This window comes from Haemaphysalis longicornis, unplaced genomic scaffold (assembly GCF_048455015.1).
Source record: "Haemaphysalis longicornis isolate Haplotype H1 unplaced genomic scaffold, Haemaphysalis longicornis Haplotype H1 scaffold_4, whole genome shotgun sequence".
NCBI classification, from domain to species: Eukaryota; Metazoa; Arthropoda; class Arachnida; order Ixodida; family Ixodidae; genus Haemaphysalis; species Haemaphysalis longicornis.
Genome location: NW_027526361.1, coordinates 58,096,385 through 58,122,207, shown reverse-complemented (window position 1 = coordinate 58,122,207; position 25,823 = coordinate 58,096,385). Strand labels below are relative to the sequence as shown.

General features: G+C 48.8%; 1 protein-coding gene across 3 annotated transcripts in view; it reads right to left on the bottom strand.

The window, feature by feature from the left end:
- The window catches only part of Cnc (NFE2 like bZIP transcription factor cap-n-collar), a 98,935-nt gene that overhangs the window by 35,952 nt on the left and 37,160 nt on the right, over positions 1–25,823 (bottom strand). For all 3 annotated transcript variants that reach the window (XM_077706858.1, XM_077706856.1, XM_077706857.1), the window contains 2 exons: positions 6,919–7,129; positions 5,601–5,894 (listed from right to left, as the gene is read on the bottom strand). In XM_077706858.1, coding sequence (XP_077562984.1) covers positions 5,601–5,894; positions 6,919–7,129 — 505 coding nt within the window. The remainder of the gene's footprint in view (positions 1–5,600; positions 5,895–6,918; positions 7,130–25,823) is intronic.

Below are 25,823 nucleotides of genomic sequence, written 5' to 3'. Positions count from 1 at the left end.
CGTAAGGGTCCCTGCCGTAATCACTTCGTCGGAAAAGAAGCGGGCGCACTCGTACTTCCTTTAGCTCCCTTTCTTCTCCGTTTGCAATGTTCACAAAACGTAGCGACTTGCTTTGCCGAGGTTCGTCGTTGGGCAGCACATGAAAGGAGGTCTCTTCACCGGCGGGGATGTCGCACTCCCTCGACGATTTGCCCGTAATACATGGGCATTTCAGGATGCAGCAACATAATTTCATTGTAAATTACTTGAACTAACTGAAGTTTTCAGTGGTTGTAAACTGGAAACGAGCTCGTAACGACAGAAGCAAGCCAACACCATTCCGAAACTTCTGCGACGACTGGCACTATCTCGTCGCTGCTTGCTGTTCCTTACTCCCCTTGTTTCTATTTTTACCTTTGCTGGTTGGCGATATGACGGCCAACCTCCTGTGAAGGGATTACGATACCAAGCAAGGTCACGGCTGTGCGTGCTGGAACGGTTCGTTGGCCCCGAAGAGCCTCAAACCCGAAAATTCGTCTTCGCGACGGCGAGATGTCGAGCTCGGCTGGCGGTAGTTCCGTACGCATTGGCGTACACGTTTGCGTGTTCGTTCGGAACTTCAACCGTTTACTCCACCGTTCTTAGTGTCATAAAAGGAATGTGCAGTAAGTTTAACGAGCATATAGCTCACTATGCAAACTGGTAAGCCCTGCCTAACTTGCGTTTGCTTTTGCCGGCCTCCGCCAATCGCAGAGCACTCTAGTGTGACATCACCACTCACAGACCGGATCACTCCAGCCTTGAAGAACCCGGCTACAACTGTTTTTGTAGAAATGGAGTCCCAAGAGTAGGAGACCCATTTGGCCACCTCTCCAAACGTCGCGCGTCTGTTGCGTGCTGTCGTAAATCAGCAAAATAAAGGTGCCATGGCAGACGGAAGTGACGCGACCAGAAGCGGCCCAAAAATCGAAACTTATCAGCAAGCTGTTATTTTAAAAATTAGCAGCACGTTTACCTCCTTCAGAGTAACTCTCTGTAATAATTTATAAGCTGCATTTTGTTTTTGCAACCCAGCTTGATATTACTTTGAATTTATTCTGAACTGTAGTTACTGCGCATGGCAGAAAGTGGCGCGCGGTTGTCGCAGGCCATTATCATTGTTTTTGACCAGAAAAAGCTGCAGATTCTTTGGTTTAACGCCCCGAAGGCACATATGGGCTATGAGAAACGCCGTAGCGGTGGGCTTCGGATTCATTTAGACCTCAGAGCTGTGTCTCTTAACGTGCGCTCGCCACGTGCGGCCGCCGCGAACCGGACTTATTCCATACATAAGTCGCACCGTGGATAAGACGCACGAACAAAAATTTCAGAAAAAAACCACGACTTATACACCGGAAAATACGGTATTCCACGTGCTTAAACAGAAGCTGTTCTTTTTTAACATCTACTGCGCGCACCACGAGCGTACGGCTCTTGAGAGAGCATCGATCATTGATGGAAGAGCCGCCTTACGGGCTGTATTGGTAGTCGAAGGAAGAGCTTCTCCTTGCGATACGATTTGCTAGGTAGCCACGTTGCCGCGTGTTTGTGTTGCACTGAATCGTCCCGTCTGTCATAAGTGCCCTGGGCCGAAAATCTTTTGAAAAGATTTTCGGGGGGTGTTGCTTTGGTCAGAAGAACGCTTTCGGCACTCATACACAGCAGCATTCAAACGGGCTGCTTCCTGTGCTCGCTTTTTTTTTTTGAGAGAGAGAGATGAAATTTTGGGGGGTCAACCTACATTCGAGTCGACTTACAATCGTGTAAATACAGTATGTCCTCGAGGCCAATACAACCAATGTTGAAGAGCAATAGCACTGTACTCTGATGATTATAATGGAAGTTGTTTCTCAAAATTTTTGTATTCAAAACGCACCTTACGCTATATTCAAGTTTGCAGGGGTGAGACAGCTGAATCAGATTTGGGAGCAGTTTTTGGAGCAGCGAAATCTTGATTTTGGAGCAGAAGAACCTTGAATTGGAGCAGAAGAACGACATTAATTATGTCACCTTAGTTGCCTCAAAATCAAATTGTTGCAATCTCGAGGGGAAGAAACGCACTTTTCCATCCGTTTTGAACGTACATAACACGGAAATAGACATTCAATAAAGTTTTTCTACCAGAGTATCACGAGATAATAACTGCACTACCTTCTTACAAACTATTTTAAATACTTAGGCTCTATGCATGGATTACGAGGAGGGTAGTCGAAAATGTCGAATTTAAAAACTAATCAACCATAAGGCATTTTTATTACCATGTGAATGCCAAACTTATTATTGTCGTCGCAGACTTGGCTTTACGCACAAATGTAGAGCCACAGCAAAAGTTGCGCAAAGCGAGGTGACTAGTTGTCACATCCCACCAGCCTTTCCATTTCAATCCCCAAGGCGCACATTCACTACGATACTAATTTGAGTAATGCTGGTATGTTTAACCGCCTCCCTCTTGGCAATAAATTTCACTTCAGATAAATGAACCATTATTACTAGCGTGAAATAATAGCCCGTCCCGCTATCGGACACTGCTTGAACATTTTGCGGCGATGTAGCCTGCGCCGCTTCTTCTGCAGCGTTGATCGTCCCATTCCCGCTGCTCGCAAACTCGCTGTGAAAGGCGGCAATAACTCAGCGTTTTATAACACCGCAATGAGTCCAAAATTTCACTTAAAGCCCACGCTGGCCTCACACTCGAAGCCGAAACACGGCGAACTCACGGGTTGTTTTTTATGAACTCCCGTCTTTCGAGTCCCGCCACGTACCCGCAACAGATCAAACGAATAAATAATAAACCCAGTTACCCCGATAACTAAAACTAAGGTAGAAATCGGCGAAGAGCACTCTAACCACAAGCAAATGCTTCGCCCGGCAGACACGTTTTCACATCTTCACCACACAAAGACGGCGGTGCCCAGTAAGGTCGTTCCGGAGATACGACGCTCCAAAAATTGCCGTTTTTTTCATCAACTTGCACAAGTAGTTCGATGCCTCCGTACACATAAGTATTTTTTCTAAAGGAATTTGCAATGGTTTTCCATGGGAAAACTGTGAAAACGCACATGTGCAACCCGACATTGTGACTTTCGAAAAAACTATCCCGGGGACAATTTTATGCCGGTTTTTTGTTGAATGATCAATCAATTGAACCTTTTCAAACACCATCACATTGGGGGTGCTGGAAAATAATGCCGCCAGTAAGCATTTTCCCCCACTGAAACTGACGGGAGCGTTAAAATCCTTGGCTCTCAGACTGTTTTGGAGCAGTTTGGCACAATTTTTGCAATTTTCAAGCTTTTGGAGCAGCCTGGCGCAGGAAAACAAATTTGTATCCAATCTGCGCAATATGCGCAGCTGTCTCACCCCTGAGTTTGTAACATTATTATAACGAGCTTTTTTTTTTACTCGCATTTTTCTTCAAAAAAGCTATGGCAAAGGATAGATGGACAGCACCATGATGATGGAGTGGCTCAGTGCTGTGTGGAGAAAATGTCCAAGCGTGCATCTCACAATTCCGGCAACACTCATATTGGATTCATTCAAAGATCCCCTGACCAGTAGTTGAAGGACGCGTAGGGCCAAACACTGACTTCACTGTCATTCCCGAAGGCAAGACGGCAGAGCTCCAGCCATTTCAGGTATACACAAACAAGCCGTTCAAACATCTTGGACAAGGGAACGTGGGCAGCAACTTGAAGACAACACCAAGTGCGCTCAGTGGAAGGCTTTGCCACCTTTTCACAAATGACGTTGCAGCTCTCGCCAAGAGAGACAAAGACGTGAGCAGTGACGACTAGTAATTGTGCATGCATTTACTTCCAATTTTGCTACAGCCAATACAGCCAGCATCCACATTTTCTTCGCTGTTTTCAGTTGCTCTACTTCGCATTACAGTCTACGCTCGTTACAGCGGATCCGGCAACAACGGACTTTCGGTTACAACAGACCATTTCTGTTGGTTTGTCTGGTATCCATGCATTTTAAATGGAGTCCACTCCGCTCACAACGGACCCGGCTAGAGCAGACTATTGGCTACAACAGACTAAATTTTAGGCGAAAATTGTTTCGACTGAACGTTTATAGCGGACTTCCGCGGGGCCGGCGCCCGGTGTGCTTTTTCGTTTATTTTGGCTAGAAAACTATTATGTCTGGCAACATTGCTGGCAGCCGGGTCGTTGGCGCAGCCAAGCCAAGCCAGTGGCTTTTTTTTTTTGTGCGACCAGCGGCATGAGCGGCAGGGTAGCTGATTTCCCTGTCGGATAAATTAAGCGTAATTAACGCTGTTGAACACGAGGAAAAACAGGCTGACATCGCCAGAAGTACAGGCCTTTCTAAGCACAGCGTCCGCTGTACCATCAAGAACAAGGCCGCTGCCGATAAACGCGACTCCGGTGAGATTAAAAACAGGGCTATCGAATACTCGAAGTGGTGCACTCGGAGGCGAGTCTGCCCTCGTCAGTTTTTTTATGTAATAAAAATCTCGGGTTCAGTGAAGTTCGGCTTTTATTATTCCCACGCATGCATCGTTCCCGTTCCGTTCGGTGAAAAAGGTAAGAAATGCCTCAAGTAGGGGTTGTTCCCCATCCATTGTGCGCAATCTGCCGGTAACCGTGCGCAGTCCAACTGGTCTAACTTTCGATTTTACAGCTGACCGTCATCAGATTATTTCATTACATCTGTTTCAATGACCAGAATAAAATCGCTAAAAATGTGGAATCTGCCTTGAGGGAACGTCAGGCAGCGATCCGATTTGTTTGACGAATGGTTTCGGGAAAACCTGCCTCGTCGTGAGGGGATTTAAAAGAGCCTAGCTAATGCTGATGGGCACGACTGATGTTTTATAGCTGGTTTATAATTGCGCCTAGTTATATTCTTGCGTTATTTGCTCAGCTTATCTTGCGTCTTTACAGGCTTGACCACATGCGCTAGGCCTTTTCGAAGTGCCGGTGCTAAGTTTTGGAAACGGTGTTTACGCGATTCTTTGCCCTCGCGCGAACACTGTGCAGAGGTGCTGCAGGCGTGTAGAAAGAACAAAGTGTATATACTATGCATGCAATATCGGTCAAAGTACTCACTGTAGAGCTCATAGCCCCCCCCCCCTTCCCCCCCCCCCCCCCCGTCGGATACTGCATACTTCGGCTACAGCGGACGTTTTCTTCCGGATTCAGAGGGTCCGTTGTAACGGGCGTAGACTGTACAATTATAATACAAATATATTTTTCACGAGGTTAGAAAGTACTTCCTTGTGTTACATTCACAATCCTATCATTGACAAGAACATACGGCAAATGTTACTAAGAGGATCCCAAGGCCGAGCATGACAGCGTACGAGAGTCAGACAACAAAGTGGCCGGCTTCCGCAAAAATATCTCTAAATTAGAAGTCGCCACAACCGGCATGCAGCCGATCAGAGCGTTCAAATCCAGCAGGCTCCCCTCATCTGCAGTCCCATAAAAGAGAAGGGTTCTCCTTTGCCAATTGGAAGAGGCTGGGAAGAGGGAACCAGCACTGCCGAGAAAAGACGTGCACACAGTGTGCAGAAGATTCCCACTCAGATGAAATTCCCAGAGGGAGTAAGTACTCACTGTCGGTGGGCGAGGCGACCATGTCCATGAGGTGCAAGTCCTCGTCGGCCAGCAGGTCGTTGAGCAGGTAGTCGCTGGGTGTGCAGCCCATGGCGGGGCTGGCGGTCGCGTTGCCCATGCTGGCCATGCCCGAAAGCGCACAGCCCATGCCCCCGGCACTCATGTTGCCCCCCATGCCACCGTAGCCGGCCATGCCCGGAGAGTACAGGTAGTCGGGGAAGTCCTGGCCGTACGTCGGGCCCTCGGCCAGCGATGACACATTGTTGCAGGGCAGCCCCGAGCAGGCAGTCGCTCCTGCAAGGGAAGAGCGACAGGACGGCGAGGAGGTCAGCCAGAGCCTCCTTCGAAGGACTTCTAAAGAATGCATAACGCGCACGTAACTGAAGGATGGCTGCACGCAGTTATTCGCTCACTTTGCAGTGCGCACATCAGGGAGGAGTTGTGTTTCTATTTCTTTAGCTGTGTTCAAAACGCATTTTAGGACTCTTTTGGGCGTCCCTTCAACACCAACTCATAAACTACCCTGCCTAGTAGCATGCCTTCAACTGATGCAGATCCCGAGACTGCGAAAAACAGAGTTCAACATCTAGCTCTCAGCCATGGCAGTAATAATTCAAAATTGCAACCAAAGTTTTGACACTTTAGAGTTTTGGCTTTTAAAGAAACGCTTTACTACTCTCGTCCAGCGGTTTCGCCGCGGATGCGCAAGTTCACCTTTTGACTGCAGACACACCCCTTTAAAGCGCATGACGTGACTCGCTGGGCCCACTTTCGGCGCTGCGCACAAAGCTCGTTTTCAGTCATTCTTCTCAAATAGTGGCGGCGGCCGCGACAGATGCGGCTGATCAGCTGATAGCCAGCCGACCAACCACGCAGCCTCCCGGAGCATGCGCCGCTGGGTCGTCTCGGGCTACGTGACTCAGAGGAACGCCGTGTTTGCCGTGAATGAGAGAGAGAGCAGGCCCCCTTCTGTGAGCACTGCACGGGACCGAACGGCTTTGAGCCGTGGTCAGCAAAACAGCTACATCAAAGGTTAAAACCAAGACTCAACCAGACTAAGCCAAGCTTTTATTTTGCATATCCAAGGTCAGCTGAGCTAAACCACAGCCATTTTTTTTTTCTTTCTTACCACCGACTTAAACTGCTCCCTTACGGGGATCTATTCCAAGTAACATTACTGTTCTAGAATTGCTTTTGGGAGGAGAGGCAGTTACAGACATTTTAGATTGTTCCGGGCACACAGCACCATCTCGGAGAGTTTAACTTGGCCCACCACACATGCGGTGCTCGTACTGAGCGAGGCTGACGAGCCACGTACCGAAGGCTCCCTGCAGGTAGGCGTTGCTGTGGTCCATCGGTGGGGGGCCCAGGGTGGCGTTGTTCAGGAGCACGCCGGGGAAAGGGTCCGTGTAGTTGTGGGGCGGTGGCCCCCCAGCCGCCAGGGGGGCACAGGGCTTCTCCACACTGGGCTCCCTCTGCTCGTGGCCTCCGCCCCAGCAGTCATCCGCAGCAGGGTACAGGTCGGCCGCCTGCACAGCCACAACAAGACCCACAGGGTGAAACCACTGGCGCTTCGCATGTCCCAGTTGCACAGCAAAGGGAAAAGTCAAGGTTCTCCAAGCAGTACTACTCACATCCAACGTTCTTTCTCTAAATGCAAAGCAATCTCTGGTTTCGCTAATCCCCAGATAAGGGTACCTAGGTCTTCGCAGAAAAGAAATCCCGTAGTGCCTGCATGTAACACTCCTTAACGCCAACGGCAGCTGCTGTGACTTCTTGAGCACACCTACGACAGCAGTACAGAAAGCCAGGACTTTGAAAACTAAAATAGCAGCCTAAGAATGCTTCGCATCAAAGGTAATCCGAACATGGTTTTCTAGAGGAGGTTCTGAGATTACAACACAGCAAGCCTGCAAAAGCAGCATCGCCATTCTGAAACACTGCGGGGCTACAGGTCATCCCAGCTACTACAATAGTGCATGACTATTCTTAGCAGGCATTAAACAACCAGTTCTGCAGTGTTTTCGTTTTATATTTGCATTTCATTCTTTTCAGCAGCGCGAAGACAGCCATGGAGCGATTGCCAGGAGCAGCTGGTAACTTCTTTTGGGAAACCAGAAACCGTCAGATTGGCCTTAAGCTTGTGACACCTTCCCATTTGTTACACTCGAAGTTGTCCCAAGAAATAGGTGCTGCTTTAAATAGTGGACCAGAAGACATTTGACTGTTGCTGAAGTGAGTAGGCAAGCACAGACAGAAATCCATTTGATGATTTACAAAGACTGCTTGAAACAATAAAGGAGAGACAGCATGGGAGGTTTGTAGAGAGGAGAGATCAATGTGCCAGAGCTGCACATGCATCGCAGAGTATATGCAAGATTCTGCTAACTCAGATAATTTAAACTAGTGTTTCGGTTTTGTGGTCCAAAGGCTAACTGCTGCTTAGCAAATTGAAAATGATAAAATTAACAAAACTGCATAAGTTTTGTTAACAGGGCTGCATTAGCACTAACTACAGGACACAGTAGTAGCCTGCTCATGTCCTAACAGACCCCTTTGGTGATACAAAGGACAATAACTAAGCTTGTCTTGTTAAAATGTCCCTGATCCCCTCCAAAGAAATGTTGCATGCTAAACCTAATGCAAATATCATCCCTAGCCACATAACACCAACTAGCTGGCTGGATAAAACTTTTGTTTCAACTCACGGAAGTTTAGCTGTCTATATTGCAGCAACAGCTAGAAGTGGGGCTAGTCTATTTAGCCTCTGGAGGAATTGCGCCAAGTTTTGGTATTCTGTCTGTGTGCATCATGTCTGCTATACGACTGGTATGCTAAGCAGCGAAGCCCTCGACATAACAGTTAATCATGTACTACATTACAAGCATAGGACAATGGCTGCATAACCTCAAGCCATGCCTTTTAGATGAGAACCATACAGAAGAGAAGTATAAAAATGATTCGATCTGACAGTTTAATCTGAAATGTTTTTCGTGCATGTTATTAAAAGAAGTTTTTAGCTTTGCTGCTCCCAGTAGCAGGCAGCATTCAACAATCGATGGAATACATTTTCCCATTTATTGGTCGCTGCATAAACGATGTACCTGCTTGTTTGTCATAATTCATTTAATTGCACAAACAGTTCGCTTTAAACAGAAAGCGAACCTCGAAAAACAGTCCAGGATGACTAAGCTACACGCGCGCGCTTTACGTCCGTATTCCGCCAGAACCAGTCCATGCGTGTGCCTTGCCCGCGTCGCGGGCATGTTCACGGATATCTCGCTGCACACATCAATGCCCGCCACGCTATGACCCCTTTCAAACGAGTGGCGGCGCCGCCAGGAGCAGGCAGGCCAACCAGGCCTGCATATGATAAGCAGACCGTCAAGCAGATAAGGGGCTGCACGAGGAAGCGAAAGGCTCCCCCCGTGGGCGAGCTCCTTTGGGGGCGCGGCCAACCAAGCGTGGACATCCTTCGGCTGATCAGAGGCGAACAATGCCCGGCTGCTGGCGAGCAGCTCTGGACGCTAATGAGCGCGTCCCGCCGCCCCCGCCACGAGACGTCCGTCCGCGCGCGCGCGCACGCGTCGGTGGGCGCGCGCCGCGTCTCGTTGCTGCAACAAACACCTCACCTTTCCGAAGCTCGTACTTCCCTCCTCTCACTGCCACTGAGATCATGTGGCCGTCGATGCGTAGGGGCAGACGATCGGTTAAATGAAAGAGACGAGTATGTAGTACACAACCGAGCCAATGGGCATGCAGCCGTATGCAACAGCGCGACGCACGGAGGCGCGGAAATTTCAAAGGCTTTCCCGCGCAATCGCGTAGGGTGCGCACAGAGGTAGATTAGAATTCCCTTCGTGACGCTTCTTCCTTCGGACCTGCATCGTGTCACACCGCGTTGCTTTGGAGCTGCACCCGTCGGATCGGATGTAGATGCCGCACACGCCAGGCCTTCCAATTATTGTTTTTCGTCATTTCAGTGTCATTAATGTACACGTCTCCTCCCTGTGCACGGCTAACACGCCACACATCCGCTAAATTTACCCCGGCGAACTTGCCAGCGTGTCCTCGATCATAGCTTCAGCAAATCAGCGCTGAGGGCCAGTACGAGAGAAATGGCACTTTCCAACGCTCTTTTCTCGTTAAGAAAGCACGCCAAGTGGTCGAGAAAATTCCAAACATCGCCGGCGCATTCTATATTTTAATCTGGTATGTAATGAGACGAAATGACAGCCGGTGGATTACCATGGTAACAGAGTGACTACCGAGAGACGGGTCTACAAACCGGGGAAGGCCATTTACTCGATGGAGGGACTGAATCAGAAAATTCGGAGGCAAGGAATGGACTCGGACCGCGCAGGACAGGAGAGGTTTGGAGGTCGGCGGGAGAGGTCTTCGTCCTGCAGTGACTTAAATAGGCTGTCGACGATGATGATAGTCATTACACAATCTCTACAACTCACTTCAGTGTCATTTTCCGCAAACGTGGCATTGAAGTTACAGAAAAGACGCCGCGTACCAGCTTGCATTGTTGCAAGCGACATCAGAGAGAAGGTATTGCTCCACCCCATCTCCCGTCCCTGACCCACGGCTGTGCCGCTGGTAGGTCGTTACTAATAAGCAACCAGTGATCCACAAAGTACTACAGTGTAAAGTAACCGCCTGCGTGCCAGTGGCCCCACTGGCGAGCAAACCCACCAATAATATTTCTGACTTTCGAATGACAGATAAACATGACAAACACGCTGAGCTTTTCGCATTTACAAATTTACCCCTACAGCCAGAATTTGCGACCAACGCGCGCAACCACTCTTCCGCAATATGCACGCCAGAAGTTACAATTGAGTCATTTCAACTGTGCCCACGTGATCAGCGGCTGGTTGTGCACGTGTTCGTACGTGGTGCCAAGCTTTCATGTTCCAGATGTTCACGTGGCCTTCTTCCGGCAGGACAGTAAGGAGTCAACCGCAATAATTTGCGCCCAAGGCATATTTTAAGGTCGTGAACGTAGTACCACTAAAGCGGGTGATCCTCAAACTATAAACGGAGCTTTTAGAGACGTCAGTGAACACATCGCGACATCCAAGGAACGCTTTCTACACAAGCACGGCGACCGGGGCACAAAGTTTGCGGAAAGTGGAGAAAAAAAGCCGCGCAGGGTCCGCGCCCCGTCGCTTTCACCGTAATTACACGGAACAGGCAATTTTTTTTTTCGATTACTTCCAAACTGACAACAAATACAGCTTTTTAAAGTTAGACACCGAAGAAAATCGAATTTCTGCGCGCACTTCAAAAAGCACAACCACGGATACTGGTTCATGAAAGTTCATGTGCCGAACGCGCACACGCGAGCGGACGCGCGCGAAAAATAAAAAAGCAACGAAGGAGCAACGACACGCTTCCAGCAGTACAGGGGGGCCCACTGCAACAACGCTGCCCGTCACAGAGCTAGAGTCGGGAAAACGCACGCTCATTTATGGAAGATCACGGTCGGCCCCGGAATTTCATGGGGACACACGCAACACGGTCTATTTTTGGCGGCGTTCAGAGTGAACCTCGAACACCCCGCCCTTTCAACCTACCTCAATGCCACCATAAGTTTTCAACTCACCCACTGGGAAAACATTTGCCACCGCTAACAAATTTCAACCTAAAAAAAAAAACGAATTAAAATGGTGCAAGCTTGTACTCTTCCCTTTTCGCTCTAGAAAAGAGCGAACGGTTTCGCTTGTTGGTGTATAGTGAGCCATCACTGCTGAATAAAATCAAAGCCCCTTTCTTAAGAGATAGTTAAAACGTGAAGCTTTCTCCCACACAACCTGAGTTAAAGTCCAAAGCCAAAATCCAAACTGCCGCGACCATGTCGGAATCGACGTCGGACTCATAACGCGAAGGGCCCAGGTTCTATACCGACCAGGGGAAAGTTTTTTTTTTTTTTTTTTTTGAGGCGCATGACGTGCCTTCGTTTATCATCATCGTAGTTTTGTGAAAACCACTGTGTAATGGTGACTTTCCTCCACTGCTTTGTGGCGCGACATGGAGCGCCATCAGTGAGGCAAATAAAGTCTCGCTTAAAATAGGACGGGGGGGGGGGGGGGGGGTAGAAAACTAGCGGACGCTACCCTAAGCAATCATAAGCAGCAACTCGGCTTGCAATCGTGTATAATGGAGCGCCCGAAACACGATGGTAACAGCGTGGTGTAGCGGCATTCAATTCCGTAATGGTGGTTGTGCCAGTGCGCACTGACGCACCTCCTCCTGGAGCATTAAATGCGACCCAATACAGGAGGCGATACGCAGTTCCGCCATGAAAAGGTTATCAGGTCACAGGCATAGCGAGCCTTTCACGGCTATCACACGCAGGGCAATAGATTTGCAGCATCACCAGCCAGTCCTACCATGCATTGATACAAGCGATAACCACTTGTGCCAGGGTATTCGCCAGCGCAAGGCTCAGCGCGTGTTCGTTTCAACGGCGTTCGCTTCGAGAGTGCTCGGATATGGTTAATAGACAATAACGTGCAGCAAAACTTGGAAGCCAGCGTTGCAATTTTATGACATCGGTATACGTAGTCGCTCAAGCTCTAAATTACGGGGAGCAAAAGAAAAAATGTTTTCTTCCGGGAGGAAACGGACGGCGATTTGGCAGGACAACGAAGTTCATTTCGTGGCAGGGCGGTTGCGGTGGCAGCTCGTGTAAACGCGCACAGAATAAACACCGCGCCGGTTACCAAAAATAGACGGCAATGTAGTATAGCGCCCCTGTTTCTGCACGGACCCGCAAAGGATTTGCGGCACATCTCGAAACGGACGCTTATGCCACGAAAGCTTCTCATTTGGAAAGAAAACAGCTTGCGCTGAGTATTTGCGAGATCCTACATTAGCGTGTGGCATCCAGGACCGCGAGGGAGATAAAGCGCAAATGAATTAAACGTATGACGCGCCGGGCCTGAGGTCGTACCTTACGTGTAGCATGGGGTCGGGTCCACCGCGAAACTCGATGCTGTACTACGCCGGACGTGATTGAAAAAAGTTTGAAAACAAGCGCAAAATTCTCATTACGCAGTAAAAGAATAAAGAAAAGAAGTGACGCACGCTGGAGATACTGAAATGCTATAAATACGTAATATAGCATACCGTCCTGAAATGCGACAGATTTCCCACGAAAATTCCCGATGGTGACACCGGACGGCACCAAAGTACAGTCGGAGAACAGCACACTGCTTGCCAGCAAAGCAGTAAAGCATGCCACCAAAAATGTGAAGTTTAATGGCATATACGATAAAGTCAACTCAGCTAAGCAGTGAACGCATGGTCCTCACACTACGTTCAATAAGGAAATTCCGAACCAAACCACAGCCGATAGAAGCGACACGAAAACACAAGAGCCGGTTTTACGAAGCGCGCGTTCTCTAGCTTAACAGGAACGAAACCATTACAACGCAACCATCCGCTGTTGCTAAAACGAGGAAATGACACAGCTAGTGCACGGCACAGGCGAAACTACACTTTCACTAAGCCTAAATCACTGCGGAATAGAAAGGAGGCGGAAGCCATTACTTGCAAGGCACCTAGACGGCCCCAGACAAGGTTCTTGTCATCCACGTTTAGGTAGGAATTGGCCACACCCGCGTCGTGGCTACTCCGTAGCGTCACCGTTGACGACGAGTCACGCTGGCCAGGCATAGTCACTGTAGTTCGCAGGAAGCACACCTCGTTTTCACCAAATCATGCCACACTAAGCCGGCGCGCACTGTTACCGTGGTTGCGGTACGCGCTTCGGCGTGCAACGTTGCACCGCAGTGACGCCATACGGCGCTAAGTCTGCGCCGATATTTTTTTTTTATTCCGTGCTGCTTGGGCCCCAGTCCCCCAGAGCAGCATTGTCATCTTCTGGCTATCAGACAACAGCCGACAAATTCCCCAGGACGCGCCGGCGCCGAAACATGTCTGCGAACCAGTGGTACTGCACATAGGGACACGTCCCCAACCATATAGGTACTTTTTGGGTGGAAACGGAGAAACTTCGACTACTACTATCTTTGCGTGCACGGGTCCTCGCCAACGCCATAATCATATGTCCTTGTTATTTTTCGACGTTAACAAATCACTTGTACAACAATGGTCTGCAACGTTGTACAGAAACGCCACCAGGGGATGATAGTTCAGAATAAAAGAAGGCATGCGCGTGAGCGTCGGCAAACGCGTCGTTCTTCTGAATTCTATAGTTTATAACGACCACTTTCTTTTTAACTGCGAACACTAAACAGTTGCGCAGAAGAAAGGTGGAAAGACGATCAACGCCACCAGTCAAAATATTACCTTTGAGGGAGATGAGAAGGGGCCCTGCGCAGGACAGCCAAGCGTCAGCTTCTACTTCACTTTTTCTCATATTCTTTTGGTGCATTTTTGGTGCAACTTTTTCCTCCTTGTGCAGGGACATATGGGAATTGATAGCTTCATATCGATCTTTTCTCTTTTTTTTTAATTGGCAAAAGCAATGCTGAGGAGGACACAGCGGGCGTGACACTGTCGGATGGTGCCTGCAGCAGATGCGACTACAGACACCGTCACACCGACACTTTTGGTGTGATAATTCTAACAAAGTTCCCGCTGTAAACTGCCATGCTGAGTGAACCGACAGCATCCAGGCGCATGCTCCAACGAGGGCAGTGACGATTTAGTGGGCAAGGAGGACAACGGGTGGAGGAATCGTAGCTCCAAGGACGGAAGCTTGGCACCAAGTTGGCGCACGCGCTTTACAGTGCTCACAATCTCAATCACCCTGCACGCATTGGCGCTTATTAATTCATTTTGTTCTCTATTATTGCGTGAGCAATATACGGGGCATGTCGGCAAAATCTTTGCGTCGAGCCGCTTCGGTCTGTCACAGCGAGCAAAAGAAGAGTACATGACGATAGAGTGAAAAGAGCGCGTGGAGAGAGCTGCCTCCGCAACGACGGGGCCGTTTCCGGGGAAACAACAAGTCGAAGCGCGGCTCGCCAACTGCCTCTGCCTCCATCGGTCGACTCCCGCCAGCGTTTGAACTCGTTGCAAAATAGAGCCTGCAGCCACTGTGCGGGCGGCAAAAGTGGAAGTAGTGGGAGTGACGGCAGCGAAATGTCGACACTGGTGTACAAAAAAAAAAAAAAAAGGAGCGACGGGCAGCCATTGCTGGTGCTGAAGCGAGCAAACGTGACGACTGAGACAGCTAGCGCGCTAAGCACGGTTGGCACTATGCACGAGGGACGTGCGAGAAACGCCGCGTTGCGGAAAAGTCGGAGCAAGCTTAGGGGCGCATCGGGCTGAGCCTCGTGTCCACGAGGAAGAGGGACGAGATGCCTTAAATGCAGTTATTTTTTTCCCCCTTTTCTTTCGTTATCCTTTCTTAAACTCCCGTTCCTGGCACAGCCTTGTCTAGGTTCCCACGGGATACATGTTACTGTGTCAGAAACACCTTTCCTATCCTTCTAAAGGAACGCTAGCAGGCTGATATTGGTGGGCTTGCATTTTCACTTGAACTTTTCCTGGGCCTGTCTCTCCACCTTCAAGTTTTGCATCGAAAGCTGCTTATAGCGGAAGCAGAGGCGAAAACTAGAGGAGCGAACGAGCATGCGTCTGCAACTGAAGGCGGGATCGAGGCACCGCCGGACCGCAGCAAGCTGCCCCTGCACGCCCTCGTATACGCCCCGAAAGAACCTCGCATCTACTATTCTTCACGTCAAACTATCAGTGACGTACACTCCTTATTGTGACCGTTAGCTCTGAGATCATCTTGCATGCTGTACGAACTCCTGTTATTTCGTCAGCGGCTCGCATTCCTAATACTTCGTCCCCCCAAATTGCACACTGCCAAGTCAGCCCAAATCTTCTTCATTCGGCTTTTCCTTCGGTATGCCTGCGACAACACGCAGCAGCAAATAAGCCCGATAATCGCTGGGCTTTCGCTTTCAAACCGCAAACTTCAGTTCCCGAGGAATTTCGATTCGAAGGACGACAAAATAGCGAATCGCCAGAGTCGACGGCACCTTGCCCGGGCAGCGAGAAACGGCGTCGGCGGCCCCGAGTTCGGCGGACGGCGGCGCGTGGCTCGAGGAGCGGGCCTCGAAAACGGACCGCTGCTCAAGCAAATCGGGGCTCATTAGCCGGCGTCGGCGAAAGGGATGCACGCGCCGTCGCGAAGGCCTCCCTCCCGCGCGGCTTCCCCTCTTCCCGCTCTTCGGGGCGCATTTGCACACAATGCGTTTTTAAAGAGAAGCCCCCACCGGCCGCTGCAGCGGCGAATAAGGTTGGGCAAGCAGCGGAGCAACCGACCTGCAGCTCGGATGCTGCGCTGTAAAAAAAGAGCTGCCACAAACGGCACAAGGACGCTGCACAGAAAAATAACGTAATGTATCGTCACATCACAGTGAACATCAGAGCGAAGAAAAAAAAAAAAACGCCGCTTTGCTAGCGCTCGTACATTACAGCCGAGGGGCGCTCCCACTTGTCTTGCTAATAGAACAACCCGTTGATGCTTACAGTCTGACAGGGAATGCATGATCACTAATCCAAATATATACCGTGGCTAAGGCCACGTACTGAGAAGTGGTCGTATTTTCAGTCTGTCCTCCACTCCATGTGTTTCCTCGGATCGACTGAGCGGAGGATACCGCAATGCTCTTACACGCGAAAATCGCTTTCAAGGATCTCCTCAACTGGACGCTTGAGTGGGGGAGAGATTCAGAATACCAGGGCTTGGTCCCCGGCTGTGTTACATATAACAAACCGAGTTTACGCGTTGTGAGGCCTCGCTGTCTCCGAACTCTCACTGTGCACGTCCCAGTACTGAATGAGCATGAGATATGGCGCACAGAGATACCGAGACGCCAGGCGTGGGTCCCCACCGGGTCGCCGCTCAATCCTCACAGATGCTCGTACACACCCTGCATTCGTTATGCTGCAGACAGGCAATCAAAGGTCGAAGCGGTGAAGTCAACAAGCCAACAGCCAACGCGAATCACCGTGCTTCAGTTGTGAGCGCGAAAGACGCCGCAGGTACGCTTCTTATATAGCAGGAAAGCCTACAGACAGGGCGCAGCGCAGAAATGAATTCATTCGTTGAAATGGGGCACCACAATTATAGTGCGGATAGTGTTAGTGAGCCATTTATAAACACGCGTACAATAACAAGCATTACATAGCATGTGTATAAGGAAAGAGTAAGTTGCGACAGCGGAGTCCATGCTCTTGGGCAGCTCCATGGAGTTAAATATCTGCGGTGCGGCTGATAAAAGAACCATCCCACCAGCAGGGAGCAATCAGTACGGTGAGCCAAAGGAAAAAGCACGCAGTACAAACGTACTTCCGCTGCCGACAGACAAGGAAACGAAACGCGGACACACCTGGCAGAGGATGTGCAGTCCCGAGTGTTGCTGCTGTTGCTGGTCGTGGCACTGCGGGTACAGGGGCTCCCGAATCGCGTACATTGCGCTGGACGAGTTCGGCTGCCGAAGATGAGGATGGTGGCCCTCAAACGTAGCGGGCGCAAACATGGTCAGGACGCGTTGCGCTGCTGGTGTGCGGACAAGACGCGTCCCGTCGGCGGCAGCATACCAGAAGCCAGCTAAGTGGCGCAACCGTCTATCTCGGGCCCGAAAAATATGCACCCAAGTAAATCAACTGCGTCGCCGATTGCCGTTGCAGCCGGAGGATTCCAGGGCGCGGACGGTTGCACTGTGGTCGGAATTGTGAAGTTGAACGAGCTTTACGCGCCTGTTCACTACTGTGAACTTAACAGGCCCGAAACAGACCTCACAGCACGTCAAGGAGAGGGAAAACGTGACGATTGTGCTAATAAGTTTCGAGGGCGAAGCAGAAGGCTGAAGGTAAGCAAGGGCGCTGGCAGTCAAGGGGCACCGCAGGTCAAATAGTTGGTTCCCAAAAGGGCAGCTATTAATGTTGCTTTAAAATACTATGAGAATGAAAATGCCGATACTGGCGACTTGTTCCTTCAAGAAACCGGTACGTGAACGTGCGGCAACGGGCAGGAACGAGACGTCTGACGAGGCAGCAGGCTAGCGAAGCAATGGACCTTGTGGTTTACTTTTAAGCAGCCCCTCTCCGCCACAGAACTGCACAGTGGAAAGCCTTCGTTGACGAGGGAGAAACCCGCGGGACAGCAGCAAGCGGCAGCCAGCAAGGGCGCAGACACGAGGCACAAGGCCAGGAGACGGGGCTCCAGACCCTCCAGGATGGATCGCCGGCGATCGACACGGGCCCTGTCGGACCCGCACACGGACCAGGCAGCACGGACTGGCGAAGAAAACAATGCGCCGCGCGGCACAGCGCGACGATCCTCGACGGAGGGACGAGCGCAGCTTTACAGGCCCCGCCCAGTGTCCCCGCCTTGAGCGCGTCGCGGGGCAATGGCGGATGACGACGTCAGGCTCCAATGGTGAGTGCCACGAACACGAAGGAAGAAGGGACGTCACCATAGCCTCGCGTATGAAGCACAGCGCTGGGCGCTGCATCGCGGAAGAACTAGAACCTTACCGGTGGCAAGTGTGCAACTGGAGCCGCCTCGACGCCTCATGCTGCCATGCAAAGCCGAATGCATCGAGTCTCTGAACTGTGAGAGCACGTTCGGGCACCACTGCTTCTGGCTGCGAACTGCTCTTCGTATCGGAGACACCCCATTAAGAAACCTGGCCCCCGAATCTTACTAGTGTGCGTTCATTTCGCGTTTACGCCACCTCGACAATGCAATCGTTGAGTGATTAAACACCATGTCAGCCCCGTACGCTTCCGTTTTCCAATATTATGAGAAAATAGGCAAGCCAAAAAGATCGGCTTGACTACTGGGGCACACTGCTACTACGTACAGAATTTTTTTTTTAATTAACAATCGCGGTGAAGCTTACGGCTCTGTCGCGCCTTGATGCCCCCGTGGTACTTTCAAATAGGCGCTAAGACCAGCGGTCAAATAAAAGCATGCTTTTATTTGACCGCTGGTCTTAGCGCCGGTGGTCATTTTGCTTGCAAGCAAATGACCACCAGCACGCGTCAATCACCTTACTAGTGTGTGTGTGTGTGTGTGTCTTTAATACTGTATGCGATGTACCAAAGTTTGTGTTCAAGATCTCGCTGTCTGCCATGTAAAAGGGGGGCTCGGGTCTCCTCAAGCGACACCAAGTCGCTTTTTTCCCGGGCCTACCCTCATCTATGTCGTGAAATGAAATAAACTGAAACTGAAACCTAAAAAAAGTGTTCATTATGAATTCTTGCGCGTCTAATTACCATGCCCCTTTCGGATAATTTGTAGTTGATTAAGGTAGACCGAGCGTAAACACCTTAGTATATAAACCCGGAGTTTCAATCGGCACCTCAATTTATAGCCATCTCAAAAGCAACGGCTGCTGGAATTCGAAAACTAATTCACCCATTAGAAACACCGGAAACCTTGTGGCCAACTGACATCGAGCATAGGCCACAGTCGTCGTCGCCGTTACCCTTCCAAGCTTGCCTTCTACTACCATCATTTTGTAACTTAGCTGCTACTCTGTCTTTCTGCAGATTTTTCTTTGGCCAGCAAACACAAGCCCGGTGCGTAGCGGTTCGTTTCCGCAGTGCTAAAGGTTCGTGTAATCGGGCGGGACGACCCGGAAAGGGAACCCCGGGGTCCATTCGCCCACACACGTCTAAAAATATCGTTACAAAAAAAAAAAAAATGTCCGAATGTGAAGAGAGAAGCTGCCACGGGCTCCGACTGGATAAAGGAAGAGGCTCGCGGGGTCTCGTCGGCGGACTACGCCCTCGGTTGCTGCCGGGCGGGGGCGACAAATACGCGACACGCTTCGTGGCATGTCTCGACGGCCACGAACAGAGAGCAAACACGGAGCGCGCGCTCAGATCGCCCGCGCACACCTTTCCAGAGTTCAATCAAGTGTCGCTCCACATTTCAGGGATGTAGATTCGAAATCAGCGATTCGAAATCAGGAGTTTCGAATCAATGGTTCTAAACTTTTAATACATCGCCCAAGCTTCACATCAGCCGGGAAAACGGTGACACGAGTCCTGTGAGTATGCATGGAATCATGCGAAAAGGTTACCGCGAAACACGCAGCGTAGACAAACCAGTTACCACAGCACGCGTTCCTTGAATTGTTATTAGTATAGGGGAAGAAGCAGCTCAAGCAACGACGGACAACCGTGGTCGTCCGAAAAACGGCCGAACATCCAATGTCAAGTTTGGATGGACACTGTACGTCCGTGTGTGAATATACATTTGCGGATGTACTGTGGACATCCAGCAACGGATGTACAATGTTACCACGAGGAATCAAATAATGGCGTAAAGTACACACAAAAGCAAAAAAAAGGAAAAGGTACTCAGCTTTTCAATTAAAAAGATTTTGTACATCAACAGCCTGACTTGTATATTGCAAGTTTCATCTTTGTGTTACTAAAATTAAGCCGAATTTTTTAACTTTTTTGAAGCACCTCACCGACTCCAACGATGATCTCTTTGGGGAAGGGTATGTAATACCCCTGTCACACGAGCACTTTCAATCGCGATTGAAGTGAATCGCGATCGAGTTTTCGAGCGCGCTCGGCGTACTGCCGCTGCTACACGGCACGTTTCAATCGCGATTGAGAAGTTGCACGGGTTGCGCTCGTGTTCGCCAGATGGCGCTAACCATGTACTTGCGGCCGGCGTCTGGTAACTTCGCGCGGTCGTAGATATACGTAACTATGTAAATATTACCTCACGCTTATTTGGGTCAAGTTATTTGACACAATTTGTGGCGTTAGTTGAAATTGTCACATTCGGTGCCATTACTGAGCGGGGACGAGAGTATCGCCGCTTTCGTTCGATCGCGCTTGGAAGCCTCGATCGCGCTTGAGAAACCAGGATTGAGTTCGAGCGGGATCGAGCTCGATCGCGATTGAAACTGCCGTGTAGCAGGTTCCCGATCCGGATTGAGCTCGATCCGGATCGACTCAATCGCGATTGAAAGTGCCCGTGTGACAGGGGTATTAAAAGAGTACTGACACGACATTTTCGTGTGACGTTTTTTGCGCTGCTATGCGTGCCTACCAGCCCACAAATCATAGAATGACAGGTTAGACGGTCGAGCACAGCGTAAACATTCATTTACGCCGTCGTTTATTCGTGTCAGTTTCGGTTTCGACAAAACGAACGCCGAGCGGCCGCCATGACAGGAGGTATCACGTGACGTCACCATTCTTGCCGTATCGCTGCCGCTCTGGAAGCGCGTGCGCGCTTCCAGTTCTTTCCTCCATGATGATATAAAAAAAACGACGCCATATTGGATTAGCCAGTGGCGAACGCCCAGCCAGCTAAGTGCTGCTCCGTTTTCTGAGCCCTGAAAGCGGCCGACAGGTAGCTAGCACTGCGGCTGCCATCGAAAAAGTTCTCTGCCAACAAAATTATGCGTGGCACCTGGAACAGCTTCTTCAACTGTGCAGGGCAGGCAGAAAAAAAGGGGCGCGTTCTTCTATATTCCGCCAAGTGGTTCCAGGGGCCGCCGCATGAGGGCTACGCTACTGGGAAAAAGGTGTGTCAAGCAAGTATACCGCGTTCGTGTATGTCTATCTGTCCTGTAGTGCGTTGGTGCTATGCGGTGTACTACTCATAGAAGGAACACAAGTTTCTCGCTAATAGAACGATTGTGATTCTATAAATTTTTACTGAACGTCCGAAACACATCCAATTTCGGACGTACGGAAGTGTTAAATCCGGACATCCCACGAACGTGCATTGTATGTCCATCAACTCTAAAACGAACGTCCAGTGGACGTATGTAAAGTCCCTTCATCTGGGACTTTACGTACGCTAGAGCCGGAATGGACGTACGTTGGACGGACGTCCGGTGGTAGATGGGTGGTAGCTTGGGCATATCAAACTGTATCAAAATGAGTTTCAGCATGCTTTCAAGGTTATCCTTCGCAATTTTGCCGTACGGCACATAAAAAGGTTTTAAAGTGTGGGGGGGAGTGGAAAAAGTGTAGGAGTAAGTGCAATTAAGGCCCGTTCCCACTTGCGACAAAAGCGACTCAATTTCTGTTGCTCGAGTCGCATCGCTCAAGTCACTCTAGTCGTGGTGAGAAATATTTCTGAAATATACTGAAATATATGTACTGAAATATTTCTGGATTTTTCTGTCGCTGGGAAGCACATGCCCTTCAATTGATGACAGCATTGAAAATGCTCCTTCAATGTTCACGCTAGAAACAGGGAGAGCGAGAAGTCTCCGCAGGCAGCAACAAAGAGTCTCAAAAACAACAGTGAAGTCTCAAAGTGACAGCGGTTTACCAATGTTGGTGATTTGTGAGCTCTGTTGTATCTCAAAATTGCTTATAAGCTGGCTCTTGTCATCAAAGTTCGCACACAGGATTTGGATGCGTGGGGCACCTTAAGCTTTTACATTTGGATAAACAATTTGAATAACGTATCAGAACTGGGGAGATAAGTTAGCCCTCCATTTTTCAAATGTGCTAATCCTGAAAGAGGGAAAGAGGTCCCTATTTGAGACTGCTAGCCACTCACCCTTATCGCCAACAAACTCAAAGGGCCAGTGTTCCCGTAATGTCATCAGACATACTAAAATAAGAACATCACCCGTCATTTTCTCATCACCATTACTGCCAAAGTCGGCAATTAGCAGCTAAATATGAATTCCTAAAAACTTTGCTGGTGAATGAATGTTTTGGAGATTTATCCAAAAACAGAGGAGTCCCAATGATTACTAAGATTGAACGATATAAACTCCTTCCCTGCATCCTCCTCCTTCTAGCCTTTTCTTTTTTTCTCTTTTCTCACTACAGGCAACTTCGTGGCAATAACGGAGAGATAAGGAGATTTATACTCTGCCCTCCAAACCTAAGATGAGTGTTCTTGTCTGTCATATTGTCACCGATAAGATGATGGATCTTGGTGATTTAAGGTTGATGGAATTGGCTTTATTGCCCTGAACTCGATGGGGCCTAAAACAGCGGCCGCGCACTTGCCGAGAGCGAACGTCGTCATCTTCCTCTGGCCATTAGTTGATAATGATTCCTATGGTGGACTGATGATGATGATGAGGCTGAGCTCAAGAACAGATGATAGTGGGGGTTGACCATTCGCCGCGTCAGTGAATACTAATGATTGTAGCAATATCTTCATTCTTGTGTTCATCATATTTTTCATCTTCCCCTCATTTTGCTAATCCCAACCAACTAGCCCAATGAGTCATGTTACCCCCATGTTGGATTGGCATGATTTTATACCATGGGTGCTACGCTATGATGCCAGAAGAAGTGTACAAGCTTGCTTAACTTGGCATGGCTACCATGAAAGCCATAGTAGAAATTAAACTAACTGTCCTCGCTGGCACAGTAAATACACCACCAGCCACAACCATAACACTTGCCTTTGATGTTCCAATTAAATTCCTGGCAACACTCAGAAAAAGTGATAACGCACTCCAGCTTCGAGTAAAAGCACCAAGTTAGCATTGCAGTAAAACCTCATTACAAGAGACGCTAAAGAGACCCGGGAAACATGTCTCTTGTAACAAAGGTCTCTTGTAACAAAACATTTTAAAAGACATTACCACTTTGTTGTATCAAAGTGTATTTAGACAGGTCGACAAAAAAATGCTCACTATGGCCTAAAGAAGTCATTCATAGCAGTTTTAGGGACTGCAGGTTGTACTAGCTTCCTTCCCAACTTTAGTAGGCAAACCACTTTACTTTGCAAGTCTTCCTGTTCCCACAAAACCGTTTAAGTGCTCTTATATGTTTGTCAGCCTGAACTGCTGAAACTTTCTGCCCTGCAATGTCCTTGTCATCCTCCTCCGATTGATCCTCTAGGGTGCCATTTAATTGCACGATTTACTTGCACATTTACTTGCACAGGGTCGCCTGATCCTGTAAGCTCCACAGAGCCCACAAGGTCCACATCTGCAAACACAATCTCCTCACAACGTTCTGCAACCTCCGTAGTCTCATGAATGTGGGCCCAAGCTTTGTCTTCATGGCAATTTCCCACACAATCTTTCATATAAGGCCCCTCTTTCATCATGCCTCTTCTAAATAGTCAAGAATTCACGGAACCCAAAAAGTTGCCCTAAGTAATAAAGAGTGTCTCTTGTAACCATGTCTCTTGTATGCAATGCTGCTAACACGGTGAACATTTGAAAACCAACCAAACCATTTTCACATGTCTCTTATAACAGAGTGCCTTTATCTCTTGTAACGAGACTTTACTGTATTATGGTTGATTATGACTGAAATGCTGGAACAGTTGTCAACACGAGTGCCACCAAAGTGTGCTCCGGATGAACTCACAGTATGATCGAGACTGCAAACTTTGCACCAACAGGCGCGCCTCGGCACACTTATTCCACATTAAAAGGATACAAAATGTGGAATAATAAAGCTCATGCACAGCCTTCACAAGCTTTTGTTTGGCAAAAAATGATTGCTTTTTCATTTAAAAGTAAATCCTTTAGATTTTTTTCGTGACGCATAGAGATGCGCTCCTAAAGCTAGCTGAGAGCCTGCCTATGAGAAGACATAGCCAGTGTTCTGCTGCTGCCACGAGGGTGAATGTGAAGAAAATATTGTGTAAACCAGTTTATAGGTATGCCCCTTAGTTCGAGGTGAAAGAAATCGACCAAAAAAAGAAATAATCCCCAACGCTTAAGCATTTCTTATGAATTGTAAATGCAAAAGCATGTATGTCCAGCTGTATGCCTGAGATGCCTTGCTTCACTTCATATTGTCGAAGGGCTTTGCAATCTTGCCATTGGAGATGCTTTGCTTTGTGATCCACTGCCTCGTGAAAGGGCTGTTTTTCTATTAAGGACGCTAATGCCAGACGCCAGCTTTTTCGCTCAAGCTTGCACCATGAAATACTTTGTGACATAAAACACCTTGTGCTGTGGAACACCTCCAAAGGAGCCGTTTTTCTGTTGCAAACACGGACGCCAGTTTTTTCACTCAATAGGCCATTCAACGCTTTTGCTTGAATAAGCACTTGACAGAAATGTGCACTCCAAACATGTTCTCACTTAGTGGACAGCCCCTCTTCTCACGTGCCTTCAATCGCAGAGTCCCAGAAAACTGCTGATGTAACCTCCAACAAATGCACACAAACTTTTGGCAGCAGCCTGTAGCCTTGTTTCGTAACTTGCAGTAAACCGCATGGCATCCACGGAATGATTTGTTTTGGGAATTGCACCTCAACAATTTTTCTCCCTGAACTAGCCAACACTGTATGCTCTTCTCAATAACACCACTGGCCCCCATATCTTCACCTCTACTCTGCAGTGAACTGACAATTTCTGCTCCTGGTTTCAGAGTACATGCAGCGCTGAAAACAGCACAAAACAGGAATGAAGAACTAGGGAGAGCACGTGAGAAACCTGAAAAGAAATTATACTCCTGGGAAAGCTAGTGAGCACCTAGCACGCGCACCCCTTGCACAAAGGGGTTATGGGGGCACCGATCGCAAGACACTCCCCTTGTTGTGCTGCCAGACTATAATTTACATGCTCCCAACGACCACCATAGGGGATGAGGGCTTGGTTGATCTTAGCGCGCATTTTTGGAAGAAAATCTCATTTTTGGAGGGAAGTGTAATCTACTGATGCAGTAAAACCTCTTTACAAGAGACACTCAAGGGACCCAGGAAACTTGCTTCTTGTAGCCAAGGTCTCTTGTATGCAATGTTGTTAACATGGTGAACATAGGAAAATTAACCAAACATTCAAATGTCTCTTATAACCAAGTGTCTCTTGTAACGAGGTTTTGCAGTATAGGCAAACGTGTTTTTACACTTCAGCACCTTTCAAAAGGGCCAGAACTTGTAGCATGCGATTAACATAAACGAATCACCAAGGTGACTGCTGTATCACAGAAGCGCACGTGTCAGAGGCCCAAAATGTGCCACACTAAATTGGTACATGGCCCAGGGCTCTGAACACAGCAACTGCCATGGGAAAAATGTATGAAGACGCAAGCCTCTTGAAAATAATTAGCATACCAGGACATAAAGCCGATATGCAGTTTCTCTGTCACAGGACACATTACAATTTGCATGTCTGTTTGTTCATTGTTCATTGTTTTTTTTTTCTTGCCAAAAAAGCTGTATACAGAGAGCATATTCAATAGAGACCACCATCGTTGCGACGGTTTCCGCACAAACAAAACAAGCAAAAGAAAATACTT